We start from the raw sequence: 19,635 nt of genomic DNA, 5'->3' as shown, positions 1-19,635 counted from the left end.
TACACCAATAAACAAAGAGCTAAAGAATAAAATATTCTTAAAACTAACTAGCAGGTACCCGCGACTTCGTCCGCAGGGACGTTCGTTTAACTGCTTAAAACTTGCTACTTACTACATCTACACGCAAAACTGCAAGAAAATATAACTGAGAGTTTAGATCTCTCTAAAAAGCATTCGAAAAATTCGATTCAAAATGTATTGTTTTTGATAGTAAGCCCACGCGTTGCGTAAGGGGCACTTTCATCTGACGAAACTCGCGACACGGACGGAGAAAGTGATCTGTTAATAAAATATATTATATTAATATTGCTCTGTATGTTTATGAGCGGTTTCGACATTCAGCGAATCGATTGTCACCTTTTTGACAAACTTAATTCCTTTTCTCAAATTGCAAGCAATTTGCTGGAGGCTTATTTTTAAACGCTGAATTGCCAATGCAGAAAAAATAGTAAGACCATTTGCAGTAGTAGAGCATCATCTTCCCGTAGGTTTACGTTGTACTATAAGTAGATATTCAGATATTCAGTGGTTTAAGATCGGTGGTCGTGTCCAATAACGCAACCTACTTGCTCTGGTTCTGAAAGGGAAGTCAATAATAACTCAATCATTTAAGTCAACAGAAATTTAATAACAATGACATGTCGCTATATCGTTTAACATGCTTTAAATAATTTATAAATACACAATTAACAACAAATTATACAAATAACTAACGCTAAAAATGTCGTAAGTGATAATAATAATTAACCGAAATCACAATTAAACTCATTACTCTTTTCATCTCGTGTCAGAAATAATATCGCACCACCGAGGACCTTAACGGTTCAGTGGTGACATGCTTCTATATGAGGTACACTGGGTTCAATTCCTAGACATTTGTAATACATCTGAATTGGTACAGATTTTATTATATACCTAGATGACAATCTTCTTAACAATCGCATAACTTTAATAGTTTTTTTTGTTAACGAAATTATTAAATTAATTATGTACTTACTTACGGCCAGTTTCTCCATCGTAAGTAACAGTCAAAGTAACGTCATAAATCAAATGTGACGGTCTTATTTACTGAAAAATAAAGTCTTCTTTACTACTTACTACTTTTACTGTTACTTTAGCTTTACATGAAGAAACTGGCTGTTATAGTACCTACCTACTATATTCATATCCAATGAAAAACACCTGATATAGTCTAATATGAAAACTGTACAGAAGCGTTCAAAGTTTTATTATATTTGTCTTCTGCATTTCGACTAATTAAACTTTGGTCCGTTCATTTGTAGCGCCGTTCCTTCTGTTCTCATCGTAGGTTTATTTTATAAAAGTTGTATAAAATGTACTATTCCCTAGGGTAGTTTATAAAATTTTAGTCTACATTATCTACATCATGTTTATTATTATATTAGGTATTTTTATCTAACAAACAAGTTACTATTAGAAGCACTTCAGATTAGTAACAGTAGTTGACCAATTAAACATCTTCAATTTTAAGACAAATTGGAAACACTCTTCATTCAATAATGCTACATCACGAGAATCGCGGCGATATTTACAGCACGTTTAAGAGATGCGCGACTAACGTGTCGAACACGCGACAGTCGCGACTTGTTTAAGCAATGGTCTGACTTGTTGAAAATTTACAACATAATTTATAATCAAACAAACATTGTTTTCTAAAGATTCTAAAATACTTTTCAAATTTAAACTACGAAGTCTTCCATGCTTTTTTGTTTACGCGGCGTTGCATGAAAAAGCTTATGACTAAGGACCTCATTAGGGTTCGAAACTAGGCATACTCTGACGATAATCACTGGAAGTTAGCCATATTTCAATAACCTAAAATCTTATCACGTTACGTAATAGAAAAAGCAACACAATAGGTTGTTGCTAGAAATTCCACGGTAAAGTTATCACAATGAGCACGGAGCGTCCGCTAGAAGTACACGGTGAGGTTCAAGTGGTCGGACACCGCCGCGTTCGTCGCCTCCGTCACCTCGCGCCGCTCCTCGCCCTCCTGCCGACAGGTAACGTTGCAGCACAGACACACCTTACTGTTGCATACATTGTATGTGTAATATGAACACGAAAGTATAGAAATTTTTTAATGAATTGCCTAACCAGCCAATTCCAGAATTTAGTTTGCGACTTCTGTCTTGAGAGATTAGTCTGAATATTAATAAAAATTGTTATGAGCAACAAAACTGTTGTTCATTTGTTTTGGATAACTTTGTTTACCTGTGGCGTGGCGTCGTCCCAGCTGAGGTGCTTGACGCGCGCGGGGATGGTGGCGCTGGGCCACGCCACGCCCGAGCGCCCCGCCGCGCCCTGCAAGTGGTCGCTAAGCGCCCCCGCGCCCGCGCCCGCCGCCCCGCCGCCCGCGCCCGCCGCGCCCGCCGCGCCCGCCGCGCCCGCGGGGCTCGCCGGCGACACCTTGCCGCGCGGCGGGAAGCGCTGCGACTGTCGCGCCGTGCTGCCGTTGGATGGCTTGTCGCGGTCCAGGCTGGTGGTGGACGCGGCCAGGATGCTGCTGGCGCCCGCGGACACGCTCTGCAGCGAGCCGCTGCCTCCGCCGGCGCTGCTCACCGTGAGGTTCGCGCCCGGCGCGGGAAGCGCGCTCTTCTCCGGCGCCACCGCGACTGTCGCGCTTTTGTCTTTTACCTGGCGACGACGTCTGCAAATATTACGAATAAAATATGAGGGCACGTGTAAAAGTGATCTGAAAACGTGCGCGACGTGCTCAATCAATAGCAGTAAGCCTAGCATTCAACCCGCGACATAAATCTTGAGAAATCGCCCAATGGCGACGGAGTAGTCCCAGTCCTATAAGTTTCGTCTCAACGCAATGATAGCTATATTACCGGTTGCGCTGATATTGGTTCACATTTGTCTATTACTCTTCACGAGTGTAGTGTAGCGCACTCACACATAGATTAGTAATGTACTGTATGTATCGTAATGAATAGCCATTTTGTTGATTAGTCAATAAAGTTCTTTCAACGCAGTCAGACGTGTTTAATTGACACTACATGCCGCCTCAACCTCACCACACGAGTTATGTCGTCAGTCGCACGTCAGGCCTAAGGTGAGCTCTGCGCTGAGGCACTCACTTGAGACGGCACAGGTACAGCAGCAGCGCCAGCAGCAGCAGCGCCAGCAGCGCCAGCGCGCACGCGAAGGCGGCGAACATCGGCGAGCGCGCCTGCGCCTGCGCCACGCGCTCCGAGATGCGCACCGACACCGGCACCGACGTCTGACGACAACGGTCAAATTTATAGTGACAGCGAGCAATCTCAATCTATAACTGCTTTTCTGGCTTGCCCGTAGGCTCACCGAGACGATAAGTTACGATTCTGCTCGTCGCACAACTAGCGCTGGCGACGAGCCGAGTCGGCGCGCACCTGTCGCGGCGGGGAGCCGGAGTCCACGGCGGTGGCCACCACGTGCAGCACGGACGCGTTGAGCGCGCGCAGTGCCTCCGCCTGCACGAACACCTCGCCCGCTGCGTTCACCGACAGCATCCTGCGGCACGAACACGACGTGAACAATTGGTTTGTATTCCGCTCCCCGTCTTAGGTTCCCTTAAGATCGTAAGTAGGTACTGGACGTGTGCAAAAGTTATCTTTTTATGTAGGTCTATTCTAATGGCTATCAAAATGATAGCGATTAGAATAAATGCCCGCGATCTCCACAAAAAGACGCAGGAATTCTGTGACTTCTTCCTATTGCTACTTTTCAGTTTGACGCGTAAGGTATATTTGTCAAGTTCTACTGAAATGTCTACCTGGAAGCAGGGAGTCCTGCTACCCTACTATTGTATTGGGAACACAGACTGTGTCGGAGATAGCGAGTAATCCAGCAGTTGCTCCTGCCAAGTGATATATTCGTCGCTCTCACTTGGCGTCGGGTCCGCTGAGGTGCAGCGCCACGGAGTCGTCGGAGTCGCCGTCGAAGGCGGTGAGCTGCCCCACGCGCACGGCGCCGCCGGCCGCCGGTAGCTCGTCCAGCAGGAACTCGTAGTGCGCGTGCCGGAAACGCGGCTCCCACTCGTTCACGTTCTGCACCGTGATGTTGATCCACGCCGTGTCGTTCTGAAACAATGCTAAGTTGTACACTTTTTCTGTTCTCGTTTCCAATTTTTAGCTATTAATATTATTTTCAAAAATAATTCTAGTTTAATCAGACCAATATTACTGACATAGCTTAGCGAGTCACAAAGCTGAAATGGCAATGGGCAGGCTAGTTTCGAAAAGCTGATGAATGTTGGGGTCTCAATGTGCTGGAATGGCAATCTTGCACTGGAAAGCTGTGTCAATCATCATGAAATCAAGCGGGTTGCAGAGAGCTGGTGGATACTAGTGATTTGAGACTATGATGTCGGGAAGTTAATGAAAGGGGCTGGTAGTAGACGTCCTTCGGCTGTTAGTGATCATGATTTAAAGAAAAAAGTATCAGGCAAACCAAAGCGAACTAGAAAACTCATCGCTAATGGCATCATCTTTTAGTCAACATTTCCTTTATTACGATGTTCTGCACCTTTCTATCCGAGACGGTGATCTTAAACTTCTCGTAGGTACCAGGAACTTTAGACGTTAACTATGTCCTCGACGAACCACTACAGTTACTGTACAACTCACCGAGTTCCCGTCCGTGACCATGACCTGGTAGTGGTAGCGCGGCGCCGTCTCGTAGTCCAGCGGCTTGCGCAGCAGCACCTCGCCCGCGCTGTTGATGGCGAACTTCTCCAGGAACGAGCGCTCCGACACGTAGAACTGCAGCGGCGTCTGCACATGCACGATACGTACATCTACTGACACTCTTTTGCTTTTCTAAATGTCATCTTTATAATAGAAGGAAAGTTATCTAAATATATTTAACTAGTGGACGCACTTTGTAGAGCTACTCGCAGCTACTCATCACACTCTCATCATAACTGCGATTGTATATCGTACCATAATTTGAGCATCGTTTTATTCCGGAATTATTTTAAAAGTCTGATATCTCCCAAGATATTATTTAAGATTAAAAACAAATGTGTGAAAGTGAAATTTCCCTTTCAGTTTATGGTTCACCCTCAAAAGCTTTGTAGGATTAGTGATGGGGGTGGAGCTCCCTTACCTCGTGCAGAGCCCTGGTGTGCAGCGCCGCCAGCACGCTGCCGGGCGGCGCGTCCTCGGGCACGGACACCGCGTACCCGCGCCGCGCGAACCGCACGCCCGCGTCCGCCGTCGGCTGAGGCGCCGCAGCGGGCGGGGGTGCTGCGGCGCGCCGCACCGTCACCGTCGCCAGCGCGTACCGGTCTGCGTTGTCCACTTGAGTGGCCTGACATGGACCATGACGTCGATAACTCTCAATTTATTGTTCTATTGCAATTGCTTTGCAATTGTATATAGTAAAATGTACTAATGACTTGAGACCATAAAATTTGGCGCCGATTAAATCAATTTGCCATCACCATCAACGAGCAACCACTGCAGGACTTTAGCATTTTGAAGACATATTGAAATACAAATTACTACCTGCATCCAGCAACTTCTTGAGGTTCTCATTTATAACTCGATCAAGTAAAGTCTAAAGACACTCCGATCGCACTGCGTTCAGACGCCAGTCATTAGTTGAAGACCTTTATTTCAGGCACTGCCCGGTGAGTGGTTCACAGCAGCAGTACCTTGAGCACCACGGTGACGGGCAGCGGGTGCGCCAGCAGGCGCTCGGTGGCGGCCAGCGCGCCGCTGTCGCGGTGCAGGCGCAGCAGCTGCGCGCCGTCGCCGCTCGCGCTGTAGTACACGGGCGCGTTGATGCCCACGTCGCCGTCCGCCGCCGACACCGGGCCCGGCGACACCTCCAGCAGCGTACCCTGACACGATACAAATAACTTGCATGTTCTGAAGCTAAATGGTAAATAGTAAAAAACAATTGTGTATAGCACACTTGACACAAAAATTAAAAAGCGCCGCAGACATCGCAACAGATTTTTGAAGTGAACAAAATGGGATCGTTTCAAAGTTCTCTTCAGAACGCCATCAAGTAGTTTCAAATAACAAACACTACTTCACAATGCCTGTAGATAGCATCACGCATCACAGTTTTTCTAAGGCTTTCAAAAAATTACTCCTCAAGTCAAGTGTACCTAAAAAAGTGTTACTTCGAAAAGCATTTTCAGGATCATGTCTGGTAAATAATACTTATAATTAAGTTCTAATTATGGGCACGCCATTGAAGATCCTTAATCTTCCATGAATCTTCAACGGTATGACCAGTCGACCGGGATATTTGAGCGACCACAGAAGCTGCCAGAATATAACCTGAAGAATATTAGGAAGAAATAGAAATACTTTCCTCCTGTGAGATTCAGTTTCGAGGGACATTCAGGCCGATAGGGTATAATGGCTGAGTGTCTATACTGACAGCTAAGGACGTAAAAAATAAGGAATCATGTCTTCGCCAGCTTCGCAGTTAATCGTTTTTTAAAAAAGTTTCTAAATGAATATTTCTTTATTTAAGTTTTTGGGCGTCACTTTTAAACTCAATTATCGCTGTTTTGTAGTCATAATTGTGCTTTCAATAACTTTTAATACGAAATCACCATCTGTTTATGGAATTTCTCTCTTTCAGTCGAAACGTCAAGCCCTTTTAAAATAACCTCGACAGACTCTTTAAGATCTGTCATCGTTGAAATTGGACAGAGTCCCTCTGCATCCTTTATTTTTGAGGCACCCCCATCCTGCTTTCCTCACTTTTCTTGTCGTTTTCTTCGTCACTTGCTAGTCCCGATTGCACTTCTTTTAGCACGATAGTATTCTCTCGGTACTTCACCTCTGTTAGTTCGTTGGGTTTTTCTGCCTGTGAGCATTTGTCTCGTTTTTGTTGCGGCTTATTCTCAGTGTCTGCAATTATCTTCTGGCTTCTGCTTTCCTTCTGTCGTAATCTTTTTTTTACCTTTATGTTGTTTTGTCGCCTCTTTCATGTTTTTTTATACTGGCGATAAGGCGAGACATAAGAGTATTTTGCTCGAAAGTAGAGCTAATAGTTGAGAATTTTTTTCTCCTGGGTTGGCTTTCTTGGCAAGGGTGTTGAATAGATACAGAAGGATGATCAATAGGTACGAGGATGGAGCAATGGGCAAATAGACATGAAAGATTGAGCGCCGGTAGACTCACATCCTGCGCGCCGTCGGGCACGAGCGCCGTGTAGTGCTCGTGCGTGAACTGCGGGTTGTGGTCGTCGGCGTCCAGCACCTCCACCGTCAGCGTGGTGTCGTTGAAGCGCGGCGGGGAGCCCCCGTCGGCCGCGCGCAGCCGCACCGTGAAGTTGCGCAGCGTCTCGTAGTCCAGCGCGCGCGTGATCACCACCGTGCTGTCCAGCTCGCTTTGGAAGCCGACGTACTCCTGACGATTAAGAATTTAGTTTAAAAAAACGGTTGAACAACCGGCTGCATGCACGAAAACGTGTGGCTCCGAAATTAACAATCGCAGTTACCCTGTTACTGGGAACTGAACCCAGGTCCTGTCTGTTGATAACCACAGCACTACCAGCGTCTAAAGGGACTTAAAGCGAAACAGTCTCAACGGAGGAGTGTCCAGTGGAGCTCACCGAGGCGGGTCCCGGCAGCACGGAGTAGCGCACGGTGGCGTGCGGGCCGGGCTGGTCGGGGTCGTGCGCCGGCGCCGCCAGCACGCGCGCGCCCGGCGCCGCCAGCTCCGACACGCGCGCGCGGTACGGGGCGCCGCGCCACGCCGGCGCGTTGTCGTTCACGTCCCACACGCGCACCGACAGCGGGATCACGAAGCTCTGCCGGGACGAGGGGTAGGCGTTTTATTATAATGTCATCAGCATACAGTAATAAATTATTAATATTTGGTTAAGAGTTTTTTATACATTTGATACTATCGTTAGTAAATATATTGAAGAGTAATGGTCCGAGGTTGAAGCCTTGCTACACGCCCGATATTTGTTTCTTTGGTTAGTACACATAATGTAATGTTGTAGCCCTTGACAATTACCGCGTTGGTCTTTTCACATGAGCCATCTCAGGCTGTTGACGTGATTACCTGATGCAATGTAGCAATTAATATGTTATAGGAAATTTTATCGAACGCCTTCGAGTATTCAGTGTTTATGGCATTAAAGCCTGTGCCCATAGTCGGCCACGTAAAGACAGTTACATCACAGTCACAGAGCAGCGGTACTCACGGGGTCCGCAGTGTGTCTTCTGTCGCAGCGCACGTTGACGTACACGCTGGCCGGGCCGAGCCTCTCCTCCCGGTCGAGCGCGCGCCGCAGCGTCACGTTCTTGGTGCCCGCCGCCAGCGCCACCGCCGCGTTCTTCTCTTGAATATGCAGCGAAATGTCGCCACCCACCTCGCTTGGATCGCCATTTACGCTTAACGTACCTTAAAGTGTAAACAATTACATTATACTATAATATTATATGTAAGTAATAAGTATATTAAAGTTACTATTCTTATTGTTAAGTTACTACTATACTTCTTTTTTAGATCAAATTACTCCTAGTAACCAGAACTAGAACTAGAACTCGAAGCAGACAAAATCGTAAATTTACCTAATTATTGTTAGTACAAGATAGAGCTTGATGATATGTTTCAATAACTTAATTAAAAAAACACATTTCACTTTGTAAGACTTACCTATAATACTGCCTACTGGCGTGTCCTCACTTATAAAGAAGCTCTCCACAGCACCTCCGTTCATCAAGTAACATCGACTATCTTGAATAGCTGAAATGTTAAGGCACACGTCAGTCTGATTGGTAAAACTTGTTTGTTGAGGACTAATCAAAACTGCAGCAAATTGATGTCAAGTGTACAGGATAGGTACCAGTAACATGTATAATATCACATTGAATTAATAAACTCTTAGTAATTCTTCTGTTTAACTTCAATGTTTTTGCCTAACTGCAAGTACCTAGTCAATTAGATTGTGACTAATGATTTTAAACTTATTTCGTGGTTGTTCATTATGAATGTTATTTAAACGGGTACATACCACGATAAAACGACAAGATTTTTATTGTCGATATTTCGACCCAGTTGCATGGATCGTGGTCCCGTGGGATATCGTGGTATGTACCCGTTTAAATAACATTCATAGATTGTGACTAACAAGAAACCGCTCTCTCAGCTGTTTAAATTATATATGAATATTTAAAGCTCATTTTGTTAACCGAACTATAAGCCGCGTTGTAGAAATTAGAAATGTAAAAAAATACAATTGAACTAGTGCAATGTGCAGGACTAATTTGTAAACATACTGATTGAATCGTTAAAAGTGAGCTAAGTTCATTAATACCAGCGGTGTTCATACTCGTATCCGTGAGCTGTAGCAACTAAAACAAGACGTAGACCAAAAAATGTGGAGCACGACAATAACAATTAGGTAGTGTATTAATCCAAGTCACGATACAAATTAAGTTAATGGCTCTGTGAATGGACAGATACGAGTACGTGTAGTGTGACCGAAAGCAGGTCGACTTCGAACACCTATTAACTCTATTGTATTGGAATATCGAATATGGGATATCCCGTCATTATCGTTATCCGCTTATGGTAGTTTCAATGGCTTAAACAATAAAAGGTTTCCCACGATTCGGAGAAATAACTCACCACGTTGATAATATATAGAATTACCTACTATATACAGAAAAAGAAACAACAATTTCTTTAGTGCAGTTTCTTATGTTGTGCCCATTTTAGGTACATATAATATTATACCGTGTTAATTAAAAGCACATAGATGTCTGATCGAGAATAGATGATACAAAGACGTTTGAATCTGATAAGAGAACGGTCTCTTATGATAGTTTAGAATAGCAGGATAATAAAGACTCCTTCCACGACGGAAGAACAAAATAGTTACCAAGGGAAGTAAATTGAGGTCGGCCAGGCGTCGGATTAATCTTTAACGATGAGAATATTCAAATAATGCACACAATGCTATTAAGACATTAGCAAGGTATTAAAGAACCTAATCATAATCATGATAGTTCTCAATCAACAATAGAGTCTTAAGTTGTACACAATGGCTTTACTTGTATCTGAATATCTTACAAACCAAATGATGTAGGATGATAACGAGATAACACGCAACGACATTATTAATTTGGTAAAGCTAGTTTACACGCTCGTTTTAACATCATTTAGTTTACGATTTCTATCATAAAGCTTTTAATAGAGCCACCTAGAACAATTGATGGTGATGCGTAAGTTTCTGGTACTACACTAAATGATGACACACTATTTCATAGCATAGGATAAAAACAAAATGAACCACCGTGTATATAGAAGTAGAGCTGAAAAATTTCTAAAGTAATTTTCTTGTTTTTAGAATTTGCTGTAAATATCTAATATTGCCATGATGTTGTCTACCGTTTCAATTGACATTTAAATTTTGCCTCAGTTCTTAACTCAGAATAATGTGTTTGATAACTAATATCTTGGGAAAATCGTTGGGTTGAAAATATTGCACACATTAATCACATCGATAGTATAAAGATTGGATCTCAAGCTAATGTGTACTACGATTATGTAGGTACTCGTAGGTCTATTGCAGCAGCAATTGTTGCTATTTGTATGCAGTTTATCATTGACAATCCATCAGCGTGTGACAATTAAAAACAGTAATTATGCGTGTTGCTATCTGGAGCGTACGCAATCATAGCAATTGGAACAAAAACTAGGTGTGACTAATTAAACCTTTTGATACGGAGCGTAAAGCGCCAGTTGCGTGTTAGCCATATATTTCGGGGTTGTCATTCGGTTTTAAAACGAAACATAAGAGTAACGACATCGAATTAGAAACACTGAAAGCATCGCCGCTGAAGCAACTTGGCTACAGCTATTTCTTCTTTTAATCATTTCTTAGCGTATAAGGTTATATGAATCATTGGTGTCGCTAATGAATCTATATATTTTTATAAAAAATCTAGAAAAACTATAGCAATCTTTTTAAAGACAATCAGTTTTATATAAAATCAAATGAAAAATAATAAATAGAATGTAACCGTTCATAATTATGTAGATGACATTATTTGAATGTTTCCAGTGACCTAGTCTCCGGAAATTAGTGTGCTAAGTGCGTGTCTTTATGTACTTCTACGTGAAGGTATTGTTACGTGCGATATCAAAACGTTCAAATAATTTTAATGATGCGATTTTTGTCGACAGCAGGTAAATGTGATTCCTAATGACTGATCATGCAGCAATTAATATAATTATTTGTAAAACCTAAAGTGTAGCAAATTGGAAGTGTTTCACAACATTTACGTTGCGGTGTGCAAGTTTCAAAACATAATTTCTTTTAGATTTCTTCTTATCTTAAATGGATTACTTTGAGTTCTACCACAAACTACAAATTAACAACAAACTCAATATTTCGATAGTGCCATTCCATTGCTTTTGCAAGTGACACTAATGGACTGCTGTGAGTACTAGTTCAGTGCTATTGCTTCGGGGTGCTTGGTTCAACCTGTAGATGCCGTCGTCGACTCACCCCGAGAACGTATGGAGAGCGCTATGGCTGCGAGCGCAGGCGGACTTGATCCTGTGTCGTGGCAATCATAAATGTTATTATGTACTACAACTTACTTATTATAAACATGATTCAATGAAAAATTCAATAGTTTTAGTAATAATTGATGCGAAATTATGTGTGTTTTAAATTGCGGTACGATAATTATGATTGAAACCCAAAGAACAAACCAGACCGAATACCGTAAGAGCCGTACAAAAGATCTAAACCTATAGCTACTACATACATGTTTCTACACATGTGGATTTTAATGAAAGAAAAAATGTTTGCTCTTGAAATGTTTGCTCAGAAAAGGTTGAAGTGTATGACGCCTTTTATTTCTCTTATTGTAGGTGGAACCTAGAGGGAAAAAATATAAAACCCAAAGAAAGGTAAGTTTAAAATTACACAGTAAATTACCTCGTAACTATCTAGTTAATCCCAACAAAACACAGTGGTAAGGGCCGAATAGCGTATATTATTGCGCGGGTCAAGTTAACCTCGATACAGAAGTGTAACACTATGGTCAGCGGTTTCGCCCCGTGGAATTGGAATCGCAGCCATTTTGAATAGCAAACGAGCCGGAAGTGGCCGGGGATTATGCGATAGCCCGTCCGCTGCCCCACTTGTGTCGCCGCGCTACGCACCTGCCGCGGGGCCTTCTACTGATTGACTTTACCGGCATAGAGGTACAAAATAGGTATGATGACAGTTTTTTAAATTGTATATAAATTAAGAGTATACTAATAGCAAAGCAATTTTGTAAAAGAAACAGGGTATCTGCGATCATTACTTTCGGAGATACAGGGATTTAAAGGGTCGGATTTGCGGCGCTGCCGCGGATCCCTGAAAAACGCTCCATTCAAAATGACACGATTTAGTGACGTCGTTGGCTCGCTGATCGTTAGGTTTGTATAGGCGTTCAAACAAAATTACTAATATCTTTATTATTTGTGCGTTTATGTTTATAGTTCATTAATTGAAAAATGTCACATGTAATGTAAGGAAGCTAAAACTGTATGAATTTTCATCTAATTACGATAAAAAAAAGTTAATAGATTTTGAAATTTTATAATCTTATTTATTTTGCAAATATCCAGACAATCTTTGCTTTTTATGTATAAATTAGTTAACATTGACCTTATTTACCCGAATGTATCATAAAAATCAATATATTCAAACCTAGTCATCATCCCCATTAATAACAAATTTACAAAGATGGAAAGTAAAAAGGATGGAATCCGTCCAGTTTACGCAAGTCCTAAAAGTCGAATACCTCCCTGCAGATAGTTCCAGTAACATCGTAAAATATGCTGAAATGCGTTTAGGCTAAACATCGTGGTGTCCATGATTTACACATTTGTTTTGAAACATGAATTATTTTAAAATATCTTATAATATTACGAGCCGTGATAGCCCAGTGGATATGACCTCTGCCTCCGATTCCGGAGGGTGTGGGTTCGAATCCGGTCCGGGTCATGCACCTCCAACTTTTCAGTTGTGTGCATTTTAAAAAATAAATATCACGTGTCTCAATCGGTGAAGGAAAACATCGTGAGGAAACCTGCATACCAGAGAAATATTTTAATTCTCTGCGTGTGTGAAGTCTGCCAATCCGCATTGGGCAAGCGTGGTGGACTACTGGACTAACCCCTCTCATTGTGAGAGGAGACTCGAGCTCAGCAGTGAGCCGAATATGGGTTGATAACGTATAATATTACAATTGCAGATGTGACTTAGTCCCGTCAACCCGTCACATGCGCACTTACGTCGTCACGAGGCGAGGAACAAAATAAAGCATAGAGTGTCGTCCCACATTCAGAAAAAATTAAGTGTAGGTACATTTACGAGGCCGCTGGGCAAAAACTAGTTCCTTACTTTATATAACCACATGAAGAATATTGAACATAAGAATAGTATTTACATATAAAGCTAGCACAAAATAATAGTATTTAAGTTCAGCTTTGCGCTTTCTGGATCGGAAGTTACATTGGCAGGTGATCGGGTTACGCCACAGAACAGTCGACGTGTGATAGACCGTAGACGGCCTAACATTAGTAATTAGTTGTAGCTGGTTTCGAATGGTGCACACTTTGTAAATGAGTTCCCAATAGTTTACTCTTCTACCTTTCAGTCTTTTAAACAAGTTTTAAGAAACAAGATCTATAAGCGTAACTTGAATCGAATTGAAAAGCCACACAGAAAACCCATAATTTGTTTTTACAATAAAAGTTATCGATGATTAATTTTCAATACTATAAGTTTAGGATGCACAGTCTAGAAGAAACTACTATGTAATGCATATCTAGAATATACCGTATTTAATGGTGCATGTACTACGGGGGGTGTGATTCCGCTTTTTTAAACTCGTCGACGAACTTTTCATATATAACACGTCTTATTACTTAGTATTTGAAATTTATGTTTATAGTATTCCAAAATTGATGTTGCCAAGGAAACGAATGATTTCACAGTATCGAAACTTTTCAGAAGCAAGGGTAGTTTATAGTTCCCAGTAATGTATAATGAAAAGTAGCCGAGTGTCGTAGTGGTCACAAGTTCACATGAAGCCTGCGGGCGCGGGCGGGGTCGCGAGCCGCCGAGCGTGCTTCCGCCCACTCGCTGCGAGTCCTGCGCTGGCTTGCTCTTCTTTTACTTTGTTGAATGTTGAGGCTTGCTTTCTTGAATATTATATCCAGGCGATAGATTTTTATTTGTTCTTAAAGATATTTTGCATATTCCCAAATAAACAATATTCACCTTTCCCTCAAATTATTTAGAAATACTGTATTAGAGTGAATAGGTATGACAATAGTCCAACGGCCGGGAATTGAAGCTTCCTCTACCTTCTAGAACAATGTACCGTTCATGTATGGGTATCTAGGAGGATAGGATATATTATTTGCTGTCATTTTGACAGGCATATACACGATAATAAATTAAACACATTAATCGGAACTACTTTTACTTGTTTTTTCGGAAGTAATTAATTTTAGTTTTAGTGGAATCTGGTTTTCAAACCGATAGTTGAGTAGATTACAACTCCTTGACCCTTTAAAGGTAAGTTCACTTGAAAAGCACAAATTGCAACTTCATTAAGAAGATTATCATAAAAAAAACTCTCTTCCAAACTAACACTGGTTGGTACACACCAGAATAATAAACAGTAATACTTAATCTATTTACGAGCCTATAAAGGTAACTACTTTCATACATATATGATAAGGTATAATATCGTAGTAGCGTTACTAACAAAATCTCCATCTCTAAACAAAAGAAAGTGAAACGCAACAGCCGCAGCCTGTGAAACGATCGTCATTAGGTCGGTACCAAATTGGATTAAGAATTCGTTGCAGTGTTACCAATTTGTTTATCAAACACCGGAAAACAAACAATCTTGCACACCGACAATTTGTGAAACGGAGACAAAGAAGGTACCTACTTATTATAACCATTGGTCCATCTTAACATTTCACTGTAAATTAGTTGCGTTCTTAAGTTTCATTTCAAAATCATTGCACGCAAATCATTACGAAATTGATTATAATTTTAGGCTAAATTTCATAGTTCCATTTTTTCTTTAGTTTCTCAGTTTCTTATTATTATATTCTTATTATTATAGATCTTGTTTTTCAATAGTCTTATACAGGGTGTGTTAGAACGCAAGTGTCGAGTCAGAACCGTAATTTTGACTTTGCAACTAAATTAAAAGCAAAATAAATTTTAAGCAAGTTCTACAATTCCCGGTATCGTATTTTTTAGGGTGGTACTCCTGAGTATGGTCCTTATTTATTATCTACAAAACTAATGAAAAGTGCTCAGTACAATGAGAAAAAAATCATAAAAAAAAATAATATCTCCTAAACTAAGCAAAATCGTAGAATATACTATTGAGGTGATTCGGATACTCCTCATTACAAGGCATCCAAAGCATAGCTTTAAACGTCAACTGCCCGGCCACAATGCTATGATTTCCCCTATTTAGAGGTAGTAAATTGTTACTGCTTGACATAATTAGAATTATGTACGTATAACGTAATACACGAAGTGAAGCCATTGCTGTGAATCAAAAATATAAAAAGGACCATAATATATTTATTGCATCTTGTGTAACACCATCATTCCATTGCACAATACTACAATTTGTAATTGTACTTATGCTTACGTTTATACGTATATACTACTAATATACGTATAAACGTAAGCATAAGTAATTAAAATAATAATTAGAAGGAATACAATAATTATTGTAATTCAATAATTATTCTAATTCAATAAAGTAGGCCTAAATTAGAAACAACTATCGCGTTATTGGTATTATTTCTACTATATACTTTGTAGGTAACTTTGTAGTAGGTATGTATTGACTTTATAATAAGCCTTATTCAGTCAAAGGATAAATTCACCTTAACATAAAATTATCAAAATTCGGAAATTACGACAAATTCTAACGGGCTTTTTATTTCTGATCACCATCATCTGAAATGAACATCTACGTGAACAGTAGAGTATAGCTCGTTCCTGAAAAGCCTACAAGTTTTCAATACAGTAGGTAAGTCAATTTTAAATTAAACTACATGTAATTAACAGTTCATCCGACCCCGGACGTACGAGTACACATAACTTTACGCTTTCATCTCCTGCAATTTAATTAATGTAATAATAGTAATTTACTTCCACGCCTACTCCATTAGAAATCACAATGTTATACGTACAATCGTAATAACCTTTAACAATGCAAAGATACATAATATGTAAGTGGTAGGTGCCGCAGTAACCGCACACCAGCGGAAGCACTACCGCGTATTTGACTTCGTTTTCGACAGCTCTAATAGATATGCGCATAGAGCAGACAACGCTAAAAGCTAACATCCTAAATCTGTGGATAACGAGTATTAATAAATACGTTAATCGCACGGCTGTATGTATACAATGCACATTATAGCTGAAGTTTCTAATTTACTTTACTCTTTAGATTTAGAAATGAGGCTTTTCATGTGTATTGAAGAAAGAATATATTTCAAACGAACACTATTCAGCATTCTAAGATAAGACTGAGCAGAATCTATAGGAGTAAATCGGGGATAGTGATTATATTCCAATAGTCGAAGGTGTTTTGCAACAAGTTAAATAACATTACTTACATTAATAGATTTATATAGTTGACATGATGAAATTGATAAAACATATAATCCAAAATCCAATATTATTCATTACTAAAAATCCATGGTTTGGAAAATCCAGTTTTACTGTTACCAATGCTGTTGATATACCGACTAGTGGTATGTGCTTGAAATGTATACAGTTAGGTATGCGCTGCGCTTCGAAAGATTTATATTGAAACTTTAATTTGCATAAACTTGAGTAAGAGTTAAGTACTTATGCATAACATTTGCAATTTTAAACTCTTTCGCACGGCTCGTAATATTTTATTGTGCAAATTTAAAAGGCTCCGTGGTCTTTCCACGAAATATGTCGCAGTCCAACTAACAACAGTAAAATATTAAATTAGAATTATGTAACGACAGTACAATTCTTTTTAAAGTAAATACGAAAACTGAGCAGCGTCTGGGGAATTGGTCTGACTGGCGTGACAGTCAGACAGAGAAAATTTAGACTGTTAAGTAAATTTCAAGTTTTTCGTTGTGTATTCCTATTGCACTAAAAACCTGTTTCTATAAATCGAAGGAAGTGGCGGCCCCACAACAATGGCACCGCCAGCCAAGCAGATCCCCCTCACCTGCCTCGCTGCAACCACTCGCCACCACTCGCCACCACTCGCCACCACTCGCCACCACTCGCCTATGACAATATCGTTATTGAAACATCGAACGCTACCTGCCAACTTCCGACAGAGTGGATGTTGCTGCAATACTCTTGCCTTAATTACTTACCGTCTGCCAAATTAATATGCAGATTGATTTAATAGCCTGACGAGCTAGTTATATCTATCCTTATTTGGAACATTACTTAAATGCGAATTTCTAATAAGTAGGTAATGTATTATATTTGAAAGACCTAATTTTAAATTAATAATGTCAGTAAGTATAGTTTTACTAGAATTGTTTCATGCTCGAAACAACAACAAAGAGTACAAAGACCTGTACGCCTACAGTCATAACCCGAGCAGTTTCTAAGGAACTGACGAACGTGCATGTAATGTTTGCATTAAATCATGAAACACCGTAATTCAGGTCAACAAAAACGAAGAGTATTTTTATTTAAACTAGCAAAACGGCAGCGAACAAACAAAGAGAAGTACGCCATAGGCGCCGAAGATGGTTTAATAGCTACATAGTTCATCGTACCTACTGCAACACAGAACAAATCATATAGCCTCTTAGTATAGCCTAGTACGAGCCACATATTTAAGAAAGGAATCTTGGTTTTCTGGAATCTATCACTACTATCCAGGTAAATTTTATAATAAAGGCATAATTACGCACCCGTTATAAGTACATTATGCAATTAAAAATGGAATAATTTTGAAGATATCTAAAGTATCAAAATATTCTGAAAAAGATCTTCGACATAAGACAGGGTTATATAACAAACGATATTCCTCCTTAGTTCCTTATGTCAGAGAGAAAATCTCGGATCAGCAATGCCACCCGTAAAATACAAATCTTTGAGCTTGTCATGTGGATGAAGATATCTTCGGGTCTAAGCTCCTAGAAAAAGTCTTGAATTTACTCGGTGAGGATTATAAGTTTCGTACCACTACTTAGAGATCTTCAGAAGGTATAATGCCTATTAATTAATGATTCGCCCTTCACGGCTTGGTGCAGTCGTTTGGCAATAGCGTAGTGCATAATCACATTACGTGGGCGGCAGCGCCGGACGCGGACAAACACCGAAAAATTGTACGTTACCGCCGTTTCCAAATCGACCAACTTCATTTCATTGGGTCATTTTCATAATAGCTTAAAGAAAACTACCTATTATCTACTTATTTCAACAGTTACCTGAAAATTTCGTCATTACCTTTTTTATATTTAGGAGACAGGTACAGTGTAATATGGGTATCAAATGTTAGCTTAATTTCACTGTAAATACAAGATTCTATATAGGAGTAGGGAGTAGGCATCAAATGCTTCAATGCCCCGAATGCCCGCTACGAGCACCGTCCCGTGTCCGGCTCCGGTGTGTCATGTCGGCATTGAGCCGCGGAGTGAAGTGAAGTGACCTCGTTGGAGTGAGCAACGGCCGGCGAGTGAACGTCCGATCGACCCCCGCCCGAGGTGGCACCCCCTGCTCGCCGTGATTCATGCACCTTCCTTGTTTATCATAAGGGTACACGGCCTAAGAGACTCATTGTATGATTGTTTTGATTTTAAGGTCGGACATAAAAGAAAAGGTTTTATAAGTATAAGTGTTGATGTCTATGTCTGTGGCATCGGACCACTTTACCGCTCTAAACGGTTGAAACGGTGCGAATTTTAACATAACCTAACTACAGAACAAATAACACTCGTAAACAAATTACCATATATTTATAATTAAAAATATTCCTTGAATATAACTACTACGTATTTCCCCACCGTGCATTGCTTCACTTACCCCATTTATGTTACTGGGTCACTGATTGAGTAACTTGTAACTTTTACGGGGGAGAGCAATGTAATTAGATGTCCCGTATTACGAAGTAATATCATATGCATACTAGTATTTTTATTTTATTTTATAATTTTTTTATCTAAAATTGAATATCCATAATTATAGAAAAAAGCCGACGTAAAAAGAATGTGAAGGGATACACGTGTTTGTCTGTGACATCGTAGCTTCCAAACGGATTCAACGTGACATGTAATTAAAAGTAAATCGTTATTTCAGCTATTTATACTAGCTGTTCATGACTTGTGGTAGTGGGTGTTTTCAACATGTTGTTAAATCGTGCAACAGAAAGCTACTAAGTATTTATTCTAAAGGTTCTGTTCATGGATTCTGGAAATCCGTTCAGGTGACGGTGGCGCCTACTAAATTTTTTTAGCTCTAAAATGTTTTTAGCTGCTCATTTACCTAATCCTACTTATATACGCAAAAGTTTGTATGGATGTTTGTTACTCTTTAACGCCGCAAATACTGAAATTTGGAATGGAAATAGATTTCTCT

At 40.4% G+C, this 19,635-nt stretch overlaps 1 protein-coding gene across 3 annotated transcripts in view; it reads right to left on the bottom strand.

Moving 5' to 3' along the window:
• Nucleotides 1-607: 607 nt before the first annotated feature.
• The window catches only part of LOC112048932 (protocadherin-16), a 28,488-nt gene continuing 9,460 nt past the window's right edge, over nt 608-19,635 (bottom strand). For 2 of the 3 annotated variants that reach the window (XM_052881193.1, XM_052881194.1), the window contains exons 3-15: nt 11,506-11,556; nt 8,646-8,735; nt 8,191-8,390; nt 7,591-7,788; nt 7,158-7,385; nt 5,666-5,854; nt 5,116-5,319; nt 4,635-4,781; nt 3,895-4,088; nt 3,399-3,519; nt 3,108-3,250; nt 2,236-2,671; nt 608-2,014 (exon numbers count right to left, since the gene is read on the bottom strand). In XM_052881193.1, the coding sequence (XP_052737153.1) occupies nt 1,934-2,014; nt 2,236-2,671; nt 3,108-3,250; nt 3,399-3,519; nt 3,895-4,088; nt 4,635-4,781; nt 5,116-5,319; nt 5,666-5,854; nt 7,158-7,385; nt 7,591-7,788; nt 8,191-8,390; nt 8,646-8,735; nt 11,506-11,556 (2,282 nt within the window). In that variant the 3' untranslated portion in view covers nt 608-1,933. The remainder of the gene's footprint in view (nt 2,015-2,235; nt 2,672-3,107; nt 3,251-3,398; nt 3,520-3,894; nt 4,089-4,634; nt 4,782-5,115; nt 5,320-5,665; nt 5,855-7,157; nt 7,386-7,590; nt 7,789-8,190; nt 8,391-8,645; nt 8,736-11,505; nt 11,557-19,635) is intronic. The other variant, XM_052881195.1, reaches the window with a different exon arrangement.

This window comes from Bicyclus anynana, chromosome 4, assembly GCF_947172395.1.
Source record: "Bicyclus anynana chromosome 4, ilBicAnyn1.1, whole genome shotgun sequence".
Classification (NCBI taxonomy): Eukaryota; Metazoa; Arthropoda; class Insecta; order Lepidoptera; family Nymphalidae; genus Bicyclus; species Bicyclus anynana.
Note: the sequence above shows the minus strand (reverse complement) of the source record. Positions and strands in the feature narration are given on the sequence as shown.